General features: G+C 42.5%; 1 protein-coding gene across 1 annotated transcript; it reads left to right on the plus strand.

Annotated features, from left to right (window-relative positions):
* The first annotated feature begins 5,567 nt into the window (after positions 1 to 5,567).
* LOC134181805 (uncharacterized) lies at positions 5,568 to 23,148 on the plus strand. Its single transcript, XM_062649073.1, has 10 exons — positions 5,568 to 5,719; positions 5,787 to 13,291; positions 13,357 to 13,407; positions 13,476 to 13,523; positions 13,590 to 13,653; positions 13,717 to 21,155; positions 21,221 to 21,802; positions 21,993 to 22,338; positions 22,512 to 22,544; positions 22,605 to 23,148. Exons 1-10 carry the CDS (start codon positions 5,568 to 5,570, stop codon positions 22,942 to 22,944), a joined length of 16,560 nt encoding a protein of 5,519 aa, XP_062505057.1. The 3' UTR covers positions 22,945 to 23,148.
* The last annotated feature ends 2,030 nt before the right edge of the window (positions 23,149 to 25,178 follow it).

The raw sequence follows: 25,178 nt of genomic DNA on the forward strand, positions 1-25,178 counted from the left end.
GTTCTATAGTAACAGCTCTGGCAAAAGTCGTTCACCACTCTCAAACCGACTGGCCAGATCGACTACCGGACGTGCAGTTGGCATACAACTCTGCCAAGCAGGACACGATTAATGCGTCTCCGTTTCGCGTCATTTTCAAACAGGGAGCCCGCACAATGACCGATTCCTTGACGGACTATCTCCAATCAATACCGAAAGCAGATGTACAGCAATCACAAGAACGAAATGGTTCCTCTTCACATCCCCAACCGACAGATACATTACAGTGCACACAAGAACTATATGACCGCTTCGCAGACCATCTTAATATCGCCACCTTGAATCAACAAACGCGGTACAGCCAGGGCACACGCCATACGGCCCTGGCGACCGCGTATGACTCTACCAGCCACGTGTCCCTCGCGGTAAGGCACGTACACTAACGCCATATTAGACTGGACCTCACGTTATTGTAAAGCGCTGCTCAGAGGTCACTTATGTCATTCGTAAGCTAGGCGGCAGAAAGGAAAACATTGCTCACTACAACCGTATGAAGCCTTATACACATCGTCGTCCACCAGTGCCTCCCGGAAACACGCCACGCAGTCCACCTACAAGTTCACCACCTACTAGTGTTGATAAGGCGCAAGAGAACCAGAACGAGTCGGAGTGGACGACTTAGTCTCGCGTAGCCAGACCCTTTCCGCCGCGTCCAAAAGACGAGACTGGTATGCACACAGTGCAATCCTATCTCATTAGCTTCTCTTGTTTCGTAGAGAACAACTCGAAGACTAGAGCTAGAGTCGTTGCTGTTTGTGAAATCTGCATGTTTACAGCAGCGATGAAACGCGGCCGCGGGAACGTTGACGTCGACAGGCTTCGATTTCATGCAGCCATGATCGACGTCGTACGATCTAGCGTACGTTGTGCGCGCTCGTGTCACAACGGAGACTGAATGCGGACGTTCTGGATGGATGCGAACGTACTCGGTGCTGTTTGCTGTTTGCTGTCTTTTTGACGTCTAAAGCGACCGCAGACAGTCCAGAGTGAGCGATATCTGGAAGGGCTTGGAGCTGCATGACGTCATCGAAACAAGATGAGTCGTCTTTCTGTGTTTGGGAAATCATTTCATGTGTTTTGTGCTTTGCTTTGGTGAACACATACAGTACGTAGCAACCAGGAAGAGACCACATTGTGGTTGGAGTAATATGAACGGAAGCAGCTTGGGTTGCAGACTTCACTTCTGGCACTGCATGTCAATCTGTGAAACACGCGAGTCTCTAAACTCGAGCCAGTCTCTCCCCGCCTTCGTCATTCCCCGGATTGTCAATCCTCGCCGGGGAGAGACTGGTTTCAGACCGTCTTCTTCCGGTGCAATTAACTTTGAAGAGGTCATACCTTCTAACAGACAGGGTTACATAAACGGATCCTGGGATCCGTTTAGTGGTCGCTGCTAGTATCATAATATCGTGATTTGTTAGTAAGTGGTATCCAATTCTTCTACCGTTTCATAATGCATACCTTTCAAATTACGGATGTAATCAACGAAGACATCTCATGCATATCTGCTGTCTACCAAAGACTACACTCAGTGCCTGTACACAAACGACGACTTGTATAGTGCGCTCTTCACGCAAACTCACGTCCCTACACGTCGTGGTTTGTATTCTGCGCCTGTCAACGGCAGTAACGACACCTAGTAAAGCCGTTTGTTCGAACCGATGCATAGTAGCCAGCCAGCTGCATGCTCAACGACTTCATGATCACGTCTAGTAGACACAGCCTTGCAGAGAATTCACGGCGACGTTTTGTCGCGATTTCGCTGCAAGTCACATCGAATCCGGCCGGACGATCGAGTACTATTGGATGCGCGCATCGCGAATTCGCGGCTCCACGCGCGACTAACTGCTGCTCGCAGCGGATTCACGGCGATCAGACACATGCCGATCGCGTCCGCGCCATCACTAGTAAAGAAAGTGTCTAGACTCGAGCCAGTCTCTCCCAACTACCTAGATAATCTGCATGTCATTATGTGACCATCAAACCGTATACATGACGTAAATTCCTGAGGGCGGTCTGAAACCAGTCTCGCTACGGTAAGGATTGAACATCCGGGAATGACGAAAGCGCGGCGAGACTGGTCACGAGTCTAGCAAGTCTCTACTACTTACATTATATGATATCTGCCTGGCTCTGAGTAACCTTTACGTAACGATCAACACTGCATGCGTATGCTGCATGATCATTGTGTATAAATTCATAGATATACATATATGGTAGTCCATATATAGCTAGGCTAGAGTTTTTACTAAATCTTTTGTAGTAAATGCGGCAACTGTTGGTCACTGTATCTTCTGCTCAGATCAAAGTTGGGATCCCACTACATTTCCATCAGATTGTATTGATTTGCAAGAATTTCGTCTAGTTGATATGTATTCGAGTGCCTCCACAGTCGAGATGAAAGAAACAATTTTGATGTCATTTAGTAAAGTAGACAGCACATTGAGAGTTCTGATAGCTACAACAGCATTTGGGATGGGTGTTGACATTCCCAACATTAGGTGGATTGTTCATTGGAGTCCTCTAAGACTCATTGAAGATTATGTCCAAGAGACTGGGCGAGCTGGAAGGGATGCATATGGCTTGACAGCAACTGCACTGCTTGTATATGGACATCTGCACAGGACAGTTTCATCCTCGATGAGGAAGTATGGACAAAATTTTACAACTTGTCGTAGGAAGTGCTTATTTGTTGATTTTTTATTTGCTGGTAGTGAAGACAGTGCAGGAAAAGGATGTGGTTGTTGTGATGTTTGTGCACTTAGTTGTGACTGTGATAACTGCTGTACCTTTGACCTTCCAGTGAAATAAAGAACTGCGTGTTAATAACTGTCTAAAATTCTAGATCATGTAGCGCTGCATGCATGCATATCCTAAATCATGCAATGAAACATAACTATCTGACATGTCGACGTGCTTTTGTGCTTGATGAAACCACCAGATGCTATCACCTTGTTGAGCAAGAGAAAACAGCTTGGATGGAAGTAGTCTCCCTGGAGCTCCACATACTCTGGAAGTTACGCTGCAGAAACACGCGTAATATATAGCTCTTCCAAACAACACATAGAATCACCTTCGGACGTCCAGCATTTCTGTCAGCGTGGTCTCTTCCTGGTTGCTAATGTATGTGTTCACCAAAGCAATGCACAAAACACATGAAATGATTACCCAAACACAGAAAGACGACTCATCTTGTTTCGATGACGTCATGGAGCTCCAAGCCCTTCCAGATATCGATCACTCTGGACTGTCTGTGGTCGCTTCAGACGTCAAAAAACAGCAAACAGCAAACAGCACCGAGCACGTTCGCATCCATCCAGTACGCTCGCATTCAGTCTCCGTTGTGACACGAGCGCGCACAACGTACGCTAGATCGTATGACGTCGATCATGGCTGCATGAAATCGAAGCCCGTCGACGTCAACGTTCCCGCGGCCGTGTTTGCAGATTTCACAAACAGCAACGACTCTAGCTCTAGTCTTCGAGTTGTTCTCTACGAAACAAGAGAAGCTAATTGAGATAGGATTGCACTGCGTGCTTACCAGTCTCGTCTTTAGTGAAGCGTTTAAGAAACAAAATCCGGTCCTTAGATAGCTGATTTCTGGCTACGCGGCACACAGCGACATCAAAGGCCGTTCACCAGACCCCATTTCGCTGGGGAGGACGCGGCGGAAAAAAGTCTGGCTACGCGAGACTATGGACGACTGCGGACGAAGCGACACCATCTACCGATGACGAACAACTGCGCGAACGACGCAATGCGGATCGCCCATGACGCCAGCCCAGAATGCCAATATACGTCTCGACGATTATATCATAGACACTGATATGACTTAACGTAGTTAGTTACTAGGGACACATTGAGTTGAGTTCTAGCGTTGCGTTGCACTTATCAGTCTAGAGTACCAATGAGAGACGTCTGGACCCGCTCTCATTTAGGGGAGTAGTGTAAGGGTATGCGAGGTTATACGGGGAGTCAGTTTTGAGTTGGACTTTGAGCGCGAACATGTCTAACAGTACTTCTACCGTTACACAAGGTCAGGCAATGGTAGATATCAAACTGAGATCGGAACACCTGCACACGTCCTATTCAGAGCTAAGTAACAATTTAGGGGCCTTGAAAGGAAAGCATGGGCTGTTCCTGTGCGAGTTGGGAGAATGTGCTCACCGCAAAGCTCGAACATGGATGACGTGAATCGCCTGCTACATCCGGTGCATCAAGCCTGTGCAGTTGTGTTGCAAGACATTCAGGAGTTCAAATTCTTACGCTGAGAAGACTAGACAGTACCGGAGGGCTAGTAGATGCCAACAGAGTGAGCTGTCAGCAGAGAAAATTCAGCAGTCTCCGCTAATAACCGTAGCTAAGTCAAATAAAGGTCAAACGAATTGGGGGCCGTACGATATTTCCTTCCAACTCTCTCTCTCAAGACATTATTACCTGCAGACTGCTGCCGTTGCAAAAAAAACGACTGTCCGACGAAAGGGGCGTTACCTCGACTCAATGAGCGTGCGCTATCTCTCCTGGAGAGTAGCAAACGGAGACAGTGATATCGTAGTGTTGCTGTGCTAGCTAACTCATGAACCTATGTCAGGTGCGAAGTTGCAAACTTGCCTTTGCGTTTTCACGGGGGAGGTCGTGTCCGGTGAATGATGGTGGTGTCCGATGAACGGGGTCGCAGAGAAGGATCACGTTTACCGTCCTAGCGTAGCCGTTTCACGCCTTTGGAAGTCCCGCGTCTGGAATCACAGTCTTTACTAATCCTTCTTACTGTGGGCTATGACAAAGTTCGTTTACTTCTTGCACGGCTGTCCAATGATTGATGGTGTCCGATAACAGGGGCGTCGCTTTAGAGAAACTACCCTAGCTGAATGTTGAAAACAAACTTTTTTATTCTGTGCCACTGCTTCTCGTTGACTGATCAATCTTGTGCTAACTAATCCGTACAATCGGTGCGCCCGGCTCGGCTAGACAATTAGCATTCTAAAAAAAGATGTGCACGTGATTGCTTCTTATCTAGAGATCACGCAGCGACTGGTACAATTTGCAGAGGCGTGAGACCTACATCTACAGGACTCGGTTCGAGGCAAAGATCGAAGGTAAGTTACCTGAATACTATAATATAATATAACTGGATTACTTGTTGTCCGGAAGAACGTTTGCATGTAGTCTAGTCTAGCTAGATGCAAGGTTCGACAGCCGAGCTACCAGATAAAAATGTAGTTACAGACATGGCATCTTCGCGTTTTCGTCACAGCAAAGCACGCCCTCATTTCGCGCTAAGCGCGTTTGCCATGCTTTTGCCAAGCCCACAAAGCCAAAGGACGAATATCAATGTTTACGAAGTTGTTGTTTCTCTAATGGAAGGGCATTGCATATCAGAACGTCTTTTAGACAGGGACACCTTGCATGCACTGCATGACGGCTTTGAGCGCATGAAATGTATGGGTCTTCAGCTAGAATGAGTAGGAATCTTTAATTAACTTAATTAATTAAGCTGTTGACTTGTTCCTAGAGATTTCGATCACAAGATGACAGACATCTCAGGTCTGGCGTTTGTTCGAGTCGCTTTGTTTGTTCTTGGATCTCTCCTCTGCACAAACGGAGCAACAGTACTCTGGTCCAGCTCAGCCACGTCAGGGAAGTTAAGATGGTCAGATGCGTCAAATTGGATCAACAATAAGTAATGCCCACCTAGTAGGCTTGTCACTAAGTCACATATGTTAACAAGTTGTTGTACTGTATTCTAGAATTCCTGGACCTGGAGATAGCAGTCAAATTGCAGTGTCTGGTTCCTACACTGTCCTGGTTGACAAAGATGTGGTGATTAACAGTCTTGTAATTGGTTATGGAACTTCAAGTATCCAATTAACGATTGACTCTGGTGTAACTTTCAACGTCACTGGATCAATGGTCATTATGTGTCCTACTGTAACAGTTCTTGGTCATTTGGTTGTGGATAATCTTCAGTGGTCTGGCAAGTACTTGGATGGGAGTACTAGTGTTGGATCATCTTTGACAAATGGCCAGGTGACTGTATCCTCATTGTTTCTTGTTGAACGCGGTTTGTATGATCAAAAGTATCTAAGGGATGTTACTGTTACCAACAAGAATAATTTGACAATCGACACATCAATGGACAGTAGTAGTCGCTATTTGTATTGCCAGTATTGTCGAGTAATAAATGAGAAGAATGCCACCATTCTGTCCAATGGGGTTAGGATGAACTTGAATGGTCGGCCTTCACAGTCGGATGATGATGGATTTGGTGCTGGAATTATCAACCAAGGTCATCTCATCATCACATCTAGCAGGTCATCCTCATACAGATACTGGTACTGGGACATTCGTAACTCAGGAACCGTAAAAGTGTTGTCAGGGTATTATGGAACCAGTTCCTACGTTTACTTCTACAATCGGATAATCAATAATGGATTATTTCAAGTGTACATGAGTTACGTTTACTTTCAGAGCAATTCATGGCTTCAGCCTTCCAATGGTTCATGGGAGATCTACGGTTTTCCATTTCGTTACCAGAATGCACCCAGACCACAGGGAGAGGGATATCAGTGGCAATGGAAAGAGTACCTACATGATGTTTACCAGAATAAAAGTGCAGATCTATGGGATCCAAATTATATCCCAAGTATATATCTTCAATACATGACAAGTGGACGGGATCTACACTTCAACAAACTGACAATGTTTGGGCGTGTCTTATTTCGAACAAATAGTATACGAGCAACGACTATCTATTTCTCAAGTGGCTTTCATCTTGGAAAACTAGGAGAGATGCAGTTGCAACGGTACTCATCAAGTTCTAACAACAACAATGACAACAATAAACTTGTAATCGGTAAATCAGGATCAGGAGACTTTGATGTGAACTTGGCAACTATTGGAAGTGGATGGAGTGTAGAGATAGGTTCTGGAAGTCGAGTGACTACATACAGACGACTTGTTGTCCAAGAAGGAGCACGTTTTCTTGTTGAGCCAGGATCCGGCAATGTGGATTTCATGAAGTATGTCGTTGTCAAGAGTACAGGGAGTTTGATGGTCTTTGGTCGTAGCAACACTACAATCAACGGTATTATATTTGTTCAAGGGATGTTAAACATTTCAAATAGTAATGTCAAAGTCTCTAATACTGGTGAATTTCGGTTCACCCAAGGCTCAATTGTTGGTAAATCATCACACTTGTATGTCCACAAGCTTGCAAACATCAGCGGAGATTTCGGAAAAACAATAGATGGCGTTACAGTTCATGTTGAAAAGTCAAATGAAATCACAAGTTATGTGATTGCAGAATACTTTCAGTATCGTTTAGATACGGACCTTACATCAAAACTCAATGGCATTTACTACTTTCCTGGCACTCAGAGTAATGGTTACACCCTTCCACAAGAGTTTGACGATCCTGCAACAGAACCTAACACTGTTCAATTTTTGGATAGTCTGGACCGAAAGAATGAACAATATGGCAGTAGTCCCATTGCTGTAACATCGACATTTGGTTGGTTTGACACCAGCTCTGTATTGTCTTTTACATACCGTTATGCATTCAGGTTGTGGACATTGCTTCAGATAGATGACAAAGGATTATATACATTCTTTATTGACAGTTCTTATGGCATGCGAGTTCGCCTGTGGCTGAATGACACAGTTGTTTTTACTGGAACTCAGTACCGCTTCTTGATCTCAGGAAAACAAAAAGCTGGATCATTTACCTTGCAGACAGGTCTCAATCGACTTCGGCTGGATGTTATTCAAGAAAGCTCATACTGGAGTACTCGAAATGCACTGATTGTGACATATTCTGGTCCATCATTCAGTGAGAGACCGATCCCTAAAGATAAGCTATTCCTCAGGAGAACATTTACAAATGGTACAATGCAGTTTGCCAATCCAAAATTCAATACCTCCAAGTTTATTTCCCCTGTTAGTACTTTGACAGTTGGAGGTAAAGGCCTCATTTTTGCAAAGAATGGAGTATCTCTTACTATTGGCAAAACTGGCATTCTGGAAATTGTTGATGACATAATTTGGTTTTCTCATTCATCCTTTGGTTCTAAGTCCAAGATAATTAATTTTGGTAAAGTAATCAAAACTGGTGATGATGGTGTGGCCACCTTCTTCGCTGACTACAGCTCTAGGGGTGGATCTCTGACATCATCTTATGGTCTCTTGGAGTTCAAAGATGCAACCAAAGATGGTGGCCTGGCTCTTTGGAATAATCCTGCTGGTGGAAGCTGGTTTGATGCCACCAACTGGGTTCCACCCAAAGTACCATCTTCTGCTGACGTTGTCCACATTACTTTGGAAGGGACATTCCTTGTTATTATTCCTGGTCACAGCAATGCTACCGTTCTATCTCTAACTATTGGCTCTGCTTCTAGCTTTCCCGAACTTGTTGTTGGTCATTTTGGAAAATTGACGGTCACTGACCGACTGGATCTGTATGCTAAAGTAACAACCATCAATGGAATAGTATTGGCACAGTATGTTTCATGGACTGGAGAGAGGATTCGTGGTAGTACGTTTGCTGGTGAGATCATAGCAAAAGGCAATATTGCAATTATTAAAGGTGCATATAATTCCAAGTATCTGTCACATGTAAATATCACTGCCTGGAATGGCCTTACCATTGATTCAAGTTTGGACAGCAATAACAACTACTTGTACTGTGATAACTGCTTTGTCATAAATGAGGCATCATCTACTATGCTGATGAACACGATGAGATGGTCTGTGCAAAGTTATGGGTCAACTGTGACAGATGGGTTTCGTGTTGGTCTCATTAATCATGGTTTGCTTGTCTTCGAACTTCAGTCCTATGCATATTTTTACTGGGACATTCTTAACTATGGAGAGATCAAGATTGTTACCAAGAGATATCGAAGCTCTTATACACTGTACATGTATGGAACTTTGATCAATAACAACTTGACCCAAGTATATGCAACTAACGTAGAGTTTCGAAACAGTAGACCTTTTCCCCAGACTAACAATGGAATGTGGATTATTCACGGGCAGCCAGTAAGATATCAGAACGCTCCCCCTCCTGTAGGGCAAAATCAGCCAGGTGGCTGGAAAGAATTCCTAGCCGATCTTTACCAGAATGCCTCAGATCCAACCACTGCACTGTGGGATCCTAGCTACAGAATTTCCATTTCCATTCGCTATACATATTTTTCATCCAGTTCTCCTGGACGTTACAACTTCAATAAACTCATAGCTTATGGTGTTGTTGATTTGAGAACCTACAGTTGCCGATACGTAATACTTCAATTCAATCAAGGTTTGTACATGGGAGAATTAGGTAAACTAGACATGCAAAGTACTTCTTCGTCTGATTCCAGTTGGAATGCAATAGAAGTTGGTGATAATACTGGGATGACAGTAGGAGAAGCTTACATTCAGAGTGGTTGGAATGTAACTATTGGTCAAAAATCAATTGTCACATTTTACCGTTATGTGACAGTTTATGAAAGGGGACGGCTTACATCTTATGAAGACTCAGAATTAACATTTCATGACCATGTAATTGGTCGATCTTCATCTATTTTTCATTTCTCTGGTAGCACAGTGATCTGTCTCTCTACGTTTTCTTCTGAAGGATCTGTTGAGGTTGGAAATGGAAGTTTAAGCATTTATGATGGTTGGAGTCAGTCTGAAGGTCAGGTAACAGGATCTGGAGGTACTATTTACCTTTATGGAGGTTGGAATATAACCGGTGACTATGATAAGACTCTGAAAGGCATAAACCTTGTGCTTGATTTACCTTCAGCTCATTCTAAGACCAGGAATGGTATTATTGCTGACTATTTTCAGTATCGTGTTGACACTGACAGAACATCAAGACTTAATGGTTTGTATTATTTTCCTGGTGATCGTTCATCAGGGTACACACTTCCATCTTACTTTGATAATTCATCAGCAATACCCAATGTTGAGAGGATTGAGTCAACAATTCAGCACTTTCCAAAACAGTATGGTACAGGTCCACTTCATGTTCAAAAAACTGGAGGCCCCCCAGACACTAATGATCCACGTTCGTTTACTTATCGATATGCAGCAAGACTGTGGACTTTTCTTAAAATAGATGTAGCAGGCGATTATACTTTTTATTTTGTACCTGGGTACAGCCTCAGAATTCGTCTTTGGATCGACGATCAACTGCAAGAAACTGGGACTAGGCAATATTTGCCATTCCCATCGTTGGTTTTATCTGGTCCATACAATCTAGCAATTGGATATCGAAAGATTCGTGTTGATTATTTGGTTGAGTCAAGCTACTGGACCTCAACTGGTAGTACTCTGCTAGTGTACTATTCTGGACCAGGTTTCAACAAAAAGCTCATTCCATCTAACAAGCTATTTTATCATGATGGGTTAAACTACGTTAAGCCATCTTATTCTCTGCCTACCACAAACAAAGCTTCATTTTCTGGAAATGGACTCGTGTTAGCCCAGAATGCTGTCAATGTCACAATATGTAGCAAATGTGAATTTCGTGTTTTGGAAGATGTTTTGTGGTATTCAGACTTAGGCCTCGGAGGAGTGACCTCGTTTGTCAACTCTGGCTTGTTTGTGAGGACAGGTATGCCTGGTACAGCTGTTATCTATGGCAAGTATACTGGTAAAGCAGGAAGCTACCAAACAACAGTGACTGGTTTGCTTGAGTTTAGAGATGCTGCTATCGCTGGTGGATTGGCTATTTGGGTAAATCCTAATGGTGGCAGTTGGACTGATCCCAAGAATTGGAGTCCCCAGCGTGTCCCTCGTCCTGGGGATGTTGTCCATATCACTCACCCTGGTACTTATCAAGTACTCATCCCAAGCTACATGACAGTCAATGTGACATCAATCTCAATTGGCTCTGTGCGGAGCTCAGCTGAGTTGGTTATTCAGCAATCCAGCAAAGTTTACATTCAAGACAGGATTGGGGTGCATGCACCACGGTTCACAGTCCAAGGTCTTTTAAAGACCAGCAGATTGACTTGGACAGGACAGTATCTTGCTGGGTCTAGCAATTTGCCTGGAAAGCTGATAGTCGATTCATCTATTGTCATTGTTAAAGGCAGTTACAGTTCAAAGTATTTGCAATATATAACAATTCAAAACAAGGGCAATTTTACAGTGGACAGCACTTTTGGTTCAAGCAGCTATATTTACTGTACAGATTGTCTAGTTTACAACTATGGCGCAATGTTGTTATCTACAGCTCGCTGGTATCAAAGTTCAAGTTCGATGTCACAGCGTGCAGATGGATTTCGAAATGGAATAGTTAACTATGGTCATGTTGTTGCTGAACTGCAGACAGCACCATCATATAGCAACTATTTCTACTTCTATTGGGATATTCTTAACTATGGCAATTGGTCAGTCATCTGTAAATACATGAGCAGCAACTGTTACTTCAGACAACGTGGAGTTCTTGCCAATTACGGCCGACTTCGTTTCTATATGGTGTCTATTTATCTTGAAAATTCTGGAATGCCTGTTCAGTTAGCTCAAACAAATGGTACATGGGAAATGTTTGGTCAGCCATATCGATCCAACGATCTCGAGCAACCACCTGGTTATCAGAAACAAGGAGACTGGCAAGCTTACATTGATAACGTTTATGAAAACATCAGCATGGGGTTTTGGAATGTGGATTACCAGTATCGTCTTTATCTTCGATACTTATATAACGTGAAGTTGTACTTTAATGACTTTCGTGCTTACGGTCGAATCTTGATACAATCTTATCAATGCAGGCAAACTGAGCTATATTTTGATACCAGACTTGACCTCGGTTTTCAGACTGATTTAAACTTGCGCAAATATTCATCTTCCACAGATGGAAATCTTTTAATGTGTGGATATAACAGTATAGTGACTTGGCGACAAATTACCTTGGAGCAAGGATGGAGTGTCAGCATTGGAGAAAGTAGCAGCCTGACTTCATCAGGTCGAGTTGCCATTAATGGGGGAGCGAGTTTGAAAGTTTCTACTGGCTCTTCTGTTGATCTAAAAGAGTCATTAGTTTCCCTTGTGGGATCTGAACTTCAACTGGTAGGATCTCAAGTAGTTGTTACTGATTGGACTCACAAAGGAAGAGCTTTACTTGATTCATCAACAGTTGAAGTGAGAGGAAACCTTGAGTGGGAGCAAGGTTCACTGTCATCAACCAAATCGAGTCTACTAAAAATCCAACGCAGTTGCTCTATCTACGGCAACTTACTGAAAACACTTTCAGGATTGGATGTTTCGGTTGAATCACTTAAACAAGGTGAGATGTTGGGAATTGTTGCCGAGTACTTTCAATATCGAGTGTCAACATCAACGACAACGCGTCTCAATGGTTTATATTACTTTCCTGGTGAAACTTCTTCAACATCTTCATATGTGCTGCCTACAAATTTTGATACACCTAGCACAAAAGCCAATGTCATGAGGATTGAGTCATCTCTGAAACGTGTACCTCAATATTATGGCAATGCTCCTCTTGTGTATGTGTCAGACTCAATATCTTATGATTCAAACTCAGCAAAGTCGTTTACATACAGATATGCAGCCAGGCTGTGGACTTACCTGAAGATAGACAAATCAGGCCAATACACATTCTATTTTCAGACTGGTTATGGTATGCGTCTAAGGTTGTGGATAGATGACAAGATATTCATCAGAACTCGCCAGTACCTCTATTTCAGTCGGGAGGAAGAATCGTCCAAGATCACTCTTCAAGCTGGGTATCACAAGTTGCGCATAGACTACATGCAAGAATCATCATATTGGACGTCTCGTGGTGGTATCATGTTGGTGTCTTATAAAGGTCCTGGCATTAGCAAACAGACTATTCCAGATAATAAACTGTTTGCTGTCAGAGTTATCAATGGAAGCCTAACCGCAGCAGCTGTAAACTTGAAATTGCTTACTAATACAAATGTGTGCAAATCCAGCTTGCCACTGTCTTCCATGCTAGATGATTATAGTGCAAGTGTTAGCCACATGTCCATAGAAGGCACAGGAGTGTTGCTTACACAGAATGGAGTCAACATTACTATCGGGAGGTCTGGCATTCTTGACCTAAAGACCGACACAGACTGGCCCAAAGCTCCCACACAACGCACACAGCTGAAAGTAGAAGGGATGGTGGTCAAGAGCAAGGGCAGTGGCAAGATCAACTTAAACACAGAGTTTGAAGTGCTGTCATCAACAGGCTGTCTCAAGTCTGTCTCAGGAACATTGGAACCTGGCATTAAGAAAGGTTAGTTTTGTGATGATGTAATGAGTTGGACAATATAATTAAGTGAATGATCAAAATATATCAAGGTACTGTGGTGACTGGTGCTCCCATCACAGTTAATTCCTCCACAACTGCTGGTAAGAAATTATAGCTATACCTGCTCTGTATTGCGTATTTGTAAGATCTTGTTTAATCTTTTATTTAGCAGCAACTCAAGCCACAACAACTGCAGTTCCAGTTACTGCACCTCCTGGTAGAGTTTGTCTGTCTTTATTACATTGTAATGAAGCATAATGATATTTTATTTTTGGTCAATCAGGCATATTGTTGCTATGGAAAGGTGGCAGTGGCCTATGGGAAGACCCAACCAAATGGAATAAACGGTACCTGTTTTGAATCTGTCGTGGAAAGACAAGTTCAGTTACATTTATTTTTCATTCTTCTAGCATACCAAACGTCAATGATAACATACGCATTCAAGCATCTGTCTCTGATCAAATTACACTGACTAGTATTGTGACAATCAAGACACTAGACATCAGTGGAGCACGACTTGTTGTGATGCGTTCCAGTCAGCTGACTGTCACTGATCGTTTTATTCACTCAGCTGAACGACTAGACATATATGGGGTATTATTGGTAAAATCTTTCACTTGGTCAGGTCAGTACATATATGGAGCATCACAAAACACAGGTTCAGGTGTTTTTGGTGAGATCACCGTCACTGACAAAATGATTATACAGAAAGGTTCACATGGTTACAAAACTCTCTATGATATTAACTTGCATTCTAAAACGAATTTGACTGTTGAACAGACACTGGAGTCATCATCAAGTCTTACGTGCTCAAATTGTATCATCGATATTGCCAAAGATTCACTTTTTTTTCTTCCTGGTGTGAATTTGTATTCTGGCTCTACAAGCCATCAGAGACCAACCCAATCAGATGGCTTCAGATGGGGACTTATCAACCATGGCAATGTTGTGATGGCCAATCAACGTTCATCATCATGGAGGTGGGACACAAGAAACTATGGCAACCTGACCATTGTATGTGTCTATTACTCTAACACATATTCAGTATCCTTCTATGGAAATGTGTTGTTCAACAATGGCACAGTTAGTTCTTACTCATCCAGCTTGTATTTCAGTAGCAATGTCAAACTCGTGTCAAATGAAGGCAGCCTTCATGTATATGGCATTCCAGGCATTTATGCTTCCAACTACAACGTGATACCAGGTTATCGCAAGCCATGGCTTTATGAAGAATACATACACTACGTGTATGATAATCATACATATATGCCAATGATCTGGGACTTGAATCCAACACTATACATTCAATTTTCATCCTTCAACAGGAAAGAAATAGTTGTTCTAGATCTACGGACATATGGGAAAGTCAACTTATATCTTTCCGGTTGGCAGCACAGTCAGATGGTGGTAAGTGGCAACTTGTACATGTCTCCCGAATCAATGGTTCAGTTAGGTAGCTATGGATCATCTTCATCCTATACCAACAACACATTATCTGTTGGAGAGAACGCTACTACAGTAGTGTTTGGAAATGTTTATATTGGCTCTCCAGGTTACGAACTGCAAGTAAATCCTAGAAGAGTGAATGTCACATTTAGAAAAGTCAAAATCAGTGGACGCTTTGTTGTAAACAGTTTCTCTGTCACTGTGACTCATGAACTGGTGATTGGTCCCAGTGGGATAGTTGTGGCTAAAGACAACCCTTCAGATGATATCAAAATGTTTCAGCTTCAAAGTCTGCAAGCAATGGGACCTGCTGTGTTCAAGTCTTCTAGTGTCACTGTGCTGGACAGATTGTTGTGGAAACAAAGTTACATTGAGGGTAACAACACGTTAATGTACATTAGAGGAATTGGTGAAATTTCTGGTAATCGTGGCAAAACATTGGATGGAATCAACGTGATCATCGAATCTCCAAGTACGGTATGTCCCAAATCAGGAGTGATTGCAGAGTATTTTCAGTATCGTGTTGCAACTGCCACTACCCCCGTAATAAGTTCAATCAACAGCTATTATTATCCAGGTAGTACAACCTCTAATAATGTGTTGCCACAACAGTTTGATAACACATCAGCAGTGCCCACCTACACAACTATTGAGTCTGGCATCTCACGATTGCCCCAATATAATGGCAATGCTCCATTAGTTTTCAATGATAACAACCCGAACAACATTAATTCTAGCTCTCCACTGTCGTTCACGTACAACTATGCTGTAAGGCTGTTTACATTTCTCAAGATTGATCAGACTGGAAATTACAAATTCTATTTCATCAGTGGTCGTGGTCGTGTTCGTCTTTGGATTAATGATCAAGTCTATTTTACTGGTCGGTCGTACACAAGCTTTATGGAGGAAGAGAAGACCCAAGACATCTATCTGAGTGCAGGTTTTCATAAATTACGAGTGGACAATTTCATTATTTCCAGTTACTGGAGCACGCGTGGCAACATGCTGTATGTTCTTTATGAGGGTCCAGGAGTTACAAAACAGACTTTACCCGAGGACAAACAATTCTTATGCAAGGTCAATGGTACAACTGGTATGAATGATTATGTTACTAGAAATCCTCAAGAGTCAAGTTATATGAGCATTGGAGGAAAAGGCTTGATTTTGTCTAGAAACAAGGCGTCAGTAACAGTGAAGAAGTCAGGGCAACTGGATTTTGTGGCCAACACAGTTTGGTATTCATCTGGTAACTTCTCGTCAACATTCTATAATTATGGTGTGATAAGTAAGACTGGTCCATTAGGCTCAGCCACTGTATGTGGCTTGTACAAAAATAAAGGTGGAACATTGATCCTCAACAGCGGAAATATTGACTTCAAACATCCTTCTCAAGGAGGGTGTGGTCTTGTATTTTGGAATAATTCTGCAGGTGGGGCTTGGAGCAATCGCTACAACTGGGATCCTGCACGTGTTCCTGATGAGACTGATCTGGTCTATATTACACTTTCTGGCTCTCCCATTGTTGTTATTCCTGGATTGTACTATGCTCGTGCCAACACTTTGATTGTTGGCGGTGCTGACAGTAATCCTCAACTAAGAGTAGAATTGTATGGCAAGCTCAATGTGACTGATCGAATGGACATCTATTCTGACACATTGATTGTAAGAGGGACTGCTGACGTAGGACAACTCACGTGGAGTGGTAAAACCATTGAATCTGGTTCAACTTCAGCAACTGATTTGGGTGTGATCTACATCCATGAAAATTTTAATATTCTCAGGGGAGCTATAAGCAACAAATACATCAATAATATGCACATCATAAGCAAAGGAAATCTGACAGTTGATATGTCTTTGTATGGAGCCACTATACAAGGAGCATCTTCCAAACTGAGCAACTTGGGTTACATGTTGACTATTCCTATTTCTCTTCAACAAAGTGGGCAGCAAGTCGTGTTGGAAAACAATGGCACTTTAGCTATAGACATGAGAACACGATCAACATCATGGTATTGGGATGTGGTCAACAATGGAAATTTTGTACTTTATTGTGCTTACTGTATGCAAGGCAGTTCATACTACCTTAGCTTCTATGGAAAAGTAGACAACAAAGCAGTTATTACAAGTTATGGAGCCAGCTTGAATATATATGGCACTTACTCGGGTAAGCACTATCTTGGAGCAGTGGTTGTGAAGGGTATTCCATCGTGGAAGAGTGGAACCCAGAACCCACATTTGCAAGCGTATGGAAATTGGAGTGAACATGTCAATGAGCTGTACAGAGAACCTGTATTGTGGGATATACGATATCAAACTAGTGTAAACTTCAACGTTCGTAGTCCAGATGGATACAGATTTGATTCGTACAGAACCTATGGAAATGTTTACACGACAGTTAGGTATTCAACAGCACAAAGTGACAGTCCTGCGTTGGTGTTCTACAAAGAGCTTATCGCCTCAAAAGAATCAACTTTGTACTTCCAGTCAACAAGCTACAAGCCACAGATTGCATTTGGAGATGGAGCATCTGTACTTGTAGATTGTCTTCGTATGCAAGGGGGATGGATTATGAATTTGACTGGTGCTAACTTTACAGCTGCTAGATACACAGTTTTGGAATCTGACAGTCAGTTGGTATCTAATAGATCAGCTGATGTCCTCAATCTAAAGGGATCTGTATCTCTACAGCACAGTTCAGTCTTTTCGGTATCTCGCAGGGATGTGAAGATAGACGGAGCAATGTCATTGGCTGGAACCCTAGAAGTAAACAATGGCATTGGAGACATTACAGAGCAGCTTACATGGACAGATGGCACTTTAAAAGGAATTCACGGACAACTAAACCTTCATGGAGGAGGTGCTATATCTAGTGATTTTGTCAAGACAATGGATGGAATTACTGTGAAGCTGGAAGTGCCAAAGAGGAAAGTGGACTACTCTGGTGTTGTGGCTGAATTTTTTCAGTATCGATTGCCTACTGCTCTGACTCCTCAGATAAGCAGCATCTCATCCTATTATGTTCCTGGCTCATTAAGTTCATCTGGGTATCTTCCTAAACACTTTGATAATTTGACCTACACTCCCAATATTGTACGACTTGACTCATCTTTGACTCACCTCTCAACCAGGTGGGGCAATGGTCCCATCAAGTACCTTACATCTGGCTATGGAGTTGACTATTCATCTCCTGAATCATTTACATACAACTATGCTGTTCGATATCTAACCTTCCTAAACATTGTCACTAGTGGCATGTACAGATTCTACTTCGTTAGTGGAAGAGGTCGAGTTCGTCTGTGGATTGATGATAAAAAGACATTCGAAGGAAGATCATACACTAGTTTTCTTGAGGAGCAACAAACTAGTTATTACAACCTCTATGCTGGATACCATAAATTACGTGTTGATCTGTTTGTGACATCCAGCTATTGGAATTCATATGGAAGCATGATTATTGTCAAACTGGAAGGACCTGACACTCCAAAGCAAATTCTGTCAGCTCAGAACTTAACTTATGCATACCAAAATGGCTCTAACTGGGTTTATGCTAGTGATCACATGCCTGATGGGAGGTCAGACAGTGTGCTGTCATTTGCAGGAGAAGGATTGGTTGTTGCTAAGTCAGGATCTGTTCTTAACGTCACGTCATCAGGAAGTCTACAAATTCTGGATGATGTCATTTACTACTCACATTCAGCACTAGGCGCCACTGCTCGAATAATCAATTCTGGTGTTATTAACAAGACTGGTGATGCTGGTATAGCCACGTTTTATGCTGTTTATGACAATCAAGGTGGTCAGCTGGTTGAGACTATGGGTGACATAGAATTCTTAGATGCAGACATGCATGGTGGAGTAGCTTTGTGGAACAATCCGAATGGTGGGAGTTTCCTAGATGCAACGAACTGGGTTCCACCAAGAGTACCTCAGGCAACTGATATTGTCTATGTCACTCTTGCTGGTACATATAAACTCATAATTACTAGTCCAACACCTCTCACTGTTCGATCTCTAATATTGGGTGCCTCAAAAAGCACACCAGATGTGTTGATTGAGCATCTTACTACCTTGGTGGTAACTCACCGTCTAGACATTCACACTGACCAAGTTGAGCTGCAGGGATCCATAATTGCAAGTCATCTGAGTTGGAGTGGATCGTTCATAAGGGGCACTGCTGGTATCGGTAAGGCCTCTATCATAGCCCAAAAAACAATTGTTATATTCCGTGGAAACTTCGCAAACAAACAACTGAGTATGGTTGACCTATCTAACTATGGAAATATGACGATTGACCAAACGATGGATAACGGACAGATCTATTGCCAGGGCTGCCGCGTACGGAATGAACAGGATGCTCATATCATCTCTTATAGGTGTAATCTATATGGCTCTACAAATGGAGCTTCTCCCGATGATGACGGTTTTGTGTATGGTCTGATCAATTATGGTGTATTTACTCAAATATGGGCTACAAGTACATCGTCCGTTAACATGAGGTGGCATTTGAGAAACTATGGACGAATTATCTGGCTCAACACTTATTATGGTTCCACACCTTCTGTATACCTAAGAGAAGTGTTAATCAATAATGGTGCTATCGAGTCATACATGGTGTCCCTCTACTTCTATTCTGCCAAACTTCCTTCTTCCAATGGAACTTGGAGTATTTACAGCATTCCAGCTAGGCAATACAGATTGAGAACCCCATCTTGGACTTCAGAAGGATACAATGTAGGTCTTCAATATGACAAATTCATCTATGACATGTACCATAATGGCACATTGGATGTTTACAGACCAGGTGGGTTGTGGAAATGCTGCTCTGTGGCAGTTTCCTTTAGCAGCAATTATGGCAGTGACATTAGATTTAACTCATGGAATACATTTGGTTGGGTGACAATGTCCTTTTCTTCAAATAGTTATGATTCCAGAGTCTATTTCGATGGTACAATAAATCTGTCTGAGAACACTGAATTTCAAACGTACAGCTCGACGAGCACAAGGAATAACACAATAACAATAGGAAGCCACGGCAGGACGCAACTGGGACGTCTGACATATCTTTCGCGTGGTTGGACGCTTTTGGTAAAAGAAAACGCAACATTAGTCTCTCTAGGTGATGTGTCTTCAGTACTTGACTCATACATCAACATCAGTAGAGGACCCGACATTGTGATAGCTGGACAACTGATTGTTCAAGACTCTGCGCGTTTGAACGTCGATAATCGGCGCATCATAGTCAAGGATGGACTCTACGTGGCCTCCCATATCAACTTGACTAATTCCCAAATCGTCTCAGAGAGAATGATGCGTTGGACTAAAGGAGAAATTAAAGGACCGTCTGGTCACGTGTTTGCTCAAGGAGGAGTGGACGTATATGATCAGTACTTCAAGACTCTCAATGGTGCCACTTTGTCTCTTGACGCGAAACAGTGGCACTCACGTTCAGGTGTTATCGCTGAATACTTCCAATACCGCGTCCAGACGGATAGAACTCCTCGACGAAGCTCTCTGTATAGATATTATTCCGGTTGCCCGACATGCAGTAACTCCGTTCCACAGGCGTTTGATGACCCTATGACTGCATCAAACGTAGCTCGAATCGAAAAGAACGTGAACCGTAAACCTCGACGTTACGGACACGGTCCTCTGGTGTATGATCAATCAGGTCGTAGTATTGATTACTCTTCAGCTGGAAGCTTTACATACAACTACGCTGTTAGATTCTCAGCGTTCTTCCGTGTTTGGTACCCTGGAATGCATGATTTCTATTTTCTGACTGGACGGGGACCAGTCCGCCTGTGGATTGACGGTAATATAAAATTCACTGGTAGAAGTTATACAGGTTTCCTAGAAGAGCAGAAAACGAGTGTTTATTTGACTGAGGGATATCATTTACTACGCATTGACAACATTCAGACATCCTCTAGCTGGAGTTTTGAGAGGAACTTGCTGATCGTGTCTCACTCGTCCGCTTGCATTCCCAAACAACCCTTGTCTGATGAGAATCTCTACTACAAGATTGTAATAAATGGATATGAGCACTTCGCTTCTCCTGCTTTCAAAAGACTCAACGAATCGAGCGTTTGTTCACTGAATGACTCGCTCAAGGATTTGGAGTCTTACAATATGGGTGTCAGTTACGGTAGGGTGCGAGGCAGTGGTCTGTTCTTGCCTATAAACGGCTCTGCAATCTTTGTGGAGCGCACTGGTGTTCTTGACATTCGTTCAGACAACAGTTGGGGGTACGACTCATCGCAAGGAAACAGGACCTACTTGAGCGTGTCTGGATTGATTGGAAAATCTGACGGAAGTGCAGACGTTGGTCTCAATTGCCTTTTCAACGATGCTGGAGGATGCAGAAAGGTGGAGAAAGGCTCCCTCGATCTCGGAATTGCAGGATGTAATGGCTAGAAATTTTTGGTACTTTAATTGTCGGATGTAGTTTAAACCAATTTTGTTTTTTAGTTTTAGCCGCGTCTCTTCCACCCCCAGCACCCACACCCACCAAAACAACTCCTGTTGTTAGCCAACCCTTGTGTGTCTCAACTGCTCCTCCGACAACTGAGCTTGTAACAACCACGCAACCTCCAACAACCACACAACCTCCAACAACCACACAACCTCCAACAACTACACAACCTATTGCAACCACCAGGGTACCTTCTACGTCTTCTCCAACCACCTTTATGCCAACTACTGGTGCTATTACTACTGCTGCACAGTCGTCTGCATCGTCAGGATTACCTACTTCTGCTGTTACTTCTAGGGTAACACGGAAGACAACTACAGTACCACAAGTCATCACCAGTAGAGGTGCAACCTGTAATACACCGCCTTGTGTTGTCGGTACCACAGAGCGAAAGCAACAAGGAACAATCAGCCATGGGCCTGCTGCTACTAATTCTGCTGGTCATTTTACGCGTAGCGAATCAACATACGCAGCGTCAAGGTCAGGAGCGGTATCATGGCCTACTGATCGATCACTCGGCACTGAAACTGGAGTGAAAGCATCGCCTACAATGTCTACGGAAGCTTCCGCTCCGTCTGGTAAGAATTCCCCACAATATACATGCAGAAGTCTGTGTTGTGGTGCTGTAGATTACACATCTATTAACAATAAGTGATTTTCTTACACTCTGATTGGATAGTAAATACAATACTGAATAATGCTAATAGGTGTCATAGCCGGGTTTGATCAGGGTCAAAGTACATATATAATTGTACTTTATCTGGCTAGATCCAAATGACTGGAGTTCTGAAGATGTTTATGAATATATTGTTCATCTTTATGGTGGAAAGTATTCACAGTATGCCCGTGATTTCTCTCAGTATAATGGCCATGACCTTCTCACGCTCAATGAAGATCAGTTTAGATCAATAGTTCCCGGTGATGCAGGCACAGCAATTTACAATGCTTTGAAAGGAAAAGAAAGAGACGCAAAATCTACAAACTCAGACAGTGGAAGTGGACTCAGTGTGGCTGTCATTGCTGGACTAGGAATTGGAGGTGTTCTTATACTAATTGTTGGAACTGTTGTTACCTACAAGTTGATAGCGACTACAAGAAGAAAAAGAAGAGGAAGGTGAGTATATCGTGCTGCATCGTCTGCCTTAAGGTTTTCTTCTGCTTTCATTCAGAAACATTATCACAATTATTATAGTTCTGTTGTTAATAACTATATGTATATATATATATATAGCTAATTTTAGCATGGAACATTTTGAAAGTACGTAGATAATGTTATTTGTGTTGCAGCTCCCTTACGAGATTTGACAATGAAGTGCCAAGGTTGAACATTTTTGTTTGGATAACTTATTGTCTACATGCTAATACTTTGTATTTGCTCAGTGCTCCAACAACACAACAGCATCACTTTGCTAATCCTCTCTTCGACCAAGCAGAGATTATTGAGCAACACCCACAACTGTTTCCGTTTGGTGCACCTGTGCCATCTTCCGCTTCACCTCCAAGCGGGAATCCTAACATCTCACCATCATTAAACGTTTATGAGCCTCTAGAAGAGTATAGACCGTCTCTTGAAGCTCCAAACCTTGATGATCCAGAGTATGGTGTGATTCTTGGAAGTTCACCTGATGCTGGCTACAGTACATTGGGTATGCACAAAACTTACAAAAGTTCCGGGGAAGACTCACTCTATGATAACCCCAATGAGGTCAGTCTCAAGTAGGAGACTGCCCGTCACAAACAACAGCTGAATGCCCTTAGCAATAAAATATAGCTGCGTTTGCTGCATTTTAATGTCTATTTTATAGCCTTTTTACATGTTTGCTGCATTTTAATGTCTATTTTATAGCTTTTTTACATGTTTGCTGCATTTTAATGTCTATTTTATAGCCTTTTGACATGTTTGCAGATTATTTTATCAAGTCTATTTGGTGGTGTGATGGATCAGTGCTGTTGCAATTAACTTTGTCAAAGCACGCTGTACTGCTAATTGCTAGCAGTCTACTTGTTTTTTCGTAAAATAAATGTTAAATGTTATCATTTACTATCAATCATATGTTCATTTCCTTACGAGAAAAGTTAAGTGTCAGATAAGTCTGTGTTGTTGATATAGTATCCGTTCAAGAGCAGATAGAATGCGACATTATTATAGCATATCATGATCAACTAGCAGTTCTCGCCCACCCTAACTGTTTTTACATACATCATAATATATAAAGTTTACGCCTCCAGATGGTCCAGTATATATTTAAATACTTCAGGACACACACACACACACACACACACACACACACACACACACACACACAACACACGCACGCACGCACACACAACACACACACACACACACACACACACACACACACACACACACACACACACACACACACACACACCACTGCCACCACACCACACCCAGCCATCAGCCTCCCCATACAAATAATACAGACTAGCAGTTCTGAACCACTTTTACCTTTCTGGATACATCTCAGTATAAGTTCATGCAGTCCAGTGTGGTCCAAGCAGTCCAAGCAATCTAGTTTGGTTCTGGACCACTTCAGCCTTGTTTGCATACATGACAGTATAGGTTAGGATGCTCCAAAACTGTAAAAAGTATAAACAAAGAGAGTCAATTGATAACTTGTCTATATATTCAGGGGCAGTGTAGAAAGTGTACAGTTCAAATTATTTATAGAAATACTGAACCGCCTGGACCCGTACTATTCAATTTGTAATACTATCCTTGTGTTTACAATATCCTTAGAACAAATCTTTTAAGTATCAAGTTGACTTTGACAATGGCCTTTTCAACTCCAAGAAGACACACCTATTTATGCCATACCAGCCACATAGATATACAGTTAGGTATCTAGAGAGGCAGACTCATTGAGATGGCATCCAAATCACTACCTCATAGCGCATCATGGTCTTTGAAGTCTTGATGGGCCAGCACAGTTTGGTCTTGTCTGGGAGATTAATAACTATTTTGAAATGAGTATTTGAATTTCATAAATTTAGTTTTGCCATCCACCATAGTATGCAATAAAACAAAGGTTTAAACTTTTGTCTTGATGTCAACCCATCAAGTTACTTGGGTGGTTTGCTTTACCAGCATGTAATGATCCAGTATTATGGTATAAGTTATCAAGTGACTCAGGTGAGTTAATTGACAATTGAATGGATCTAGCAGGTGCAGATGCTTTCCATATGGTGTTGGGCAGGGGCGTGGCTAAACCTGACTGTACAAGGACGTTGTATGATGTGTGTCCTTGACAAAGCCTGAAAGGTATCACGTTTAGTGTACTAAAACTACCTTTGTTACTAATTTTTGAAACAGCATTTTTGAAACGAAAATAGTAGACCTCAACGGGAAAAATTCAAGGTATTTACTAGCAGACTGACAATGGGTTTATCTGCCTTTGTTGGCACGTGACTGCTCGTAAGAGGCACTTACTATCTACAGTGTGCAAGGTGGTGTTAGCCAAGAGGTGTCTATACACTATTCAGCAGTCAAAAGAAGGCTAGCGTGTTACATTGAGCGTACAAGAACGTCCATTCTACGGACGATCTATTCTGCTGCAGCAGAGGTAGGGCTTAACTAATTTAGAGCTGTAAAGTAAGCCTAAATACTGTCTACGTGCAATTATTCGTTAGTTGTGGAAAAATAGTGTAGTCAGAACTCTCCGTCAAATCTACACTTGCATGCGTTCCGCAACGCAATCCATGCTACAAGCGCAGAACGAAAGACAACAGAAACGAGTAAATCATCTGCATCGCGAATTCGAAGAATACTGAGATAACCTGAACTGCCTCTGAGCGAGCTACGAGGAAGATCATGCGACAACAGCTGACAAGCATGTGGTCACACCACCAGAACAAAGAACGGAAGCGTTCGATTTTAGCGCTGGATCAAGTGGAGCTTTACCTAACTAATGTCATCTTAGCGTAAACACAGTA

This window comes from Corticium candelabrum, chromosome 7, assembly GCF_963422355.1.
Source record: "Corticium candelabrum chromosome 7, ooCorCand1.1, whole genome shotgun sequence".
Classification (NCBI taxonomy): domain Eukaryota; kingdom Metazoa; phylum Porifera; class Homoscleromorpha; order Homosclerophorida; family Plakinidae; genus Corticium; species Corticium candelabrum.

Bases quoted from the DNA above. Each gene is read 5' to 3' on its own strand.
- LOC134181805 (XM_062649073.1), top strand. From the start codon at position 5,568: ATGACAGACATCTCAGGTCTGGCGTTTGTTCGAGTCGCTTTGTTTGTT. The intron at 5,720-5,786 runs GTAATGCCCACC...ACTGTATTCTAG, and splicing joins TCAAATTGGATCAACAATAA to AATTCCTGGACCTGGAGATA. The intron at 22,339-22,511 runs GTGAGTATATCG...TTTGTGTTGCAG, and splicing joins AGAAGAAAAAGAAGAGGAAG to CTCCCTTACGAGATTTGACA.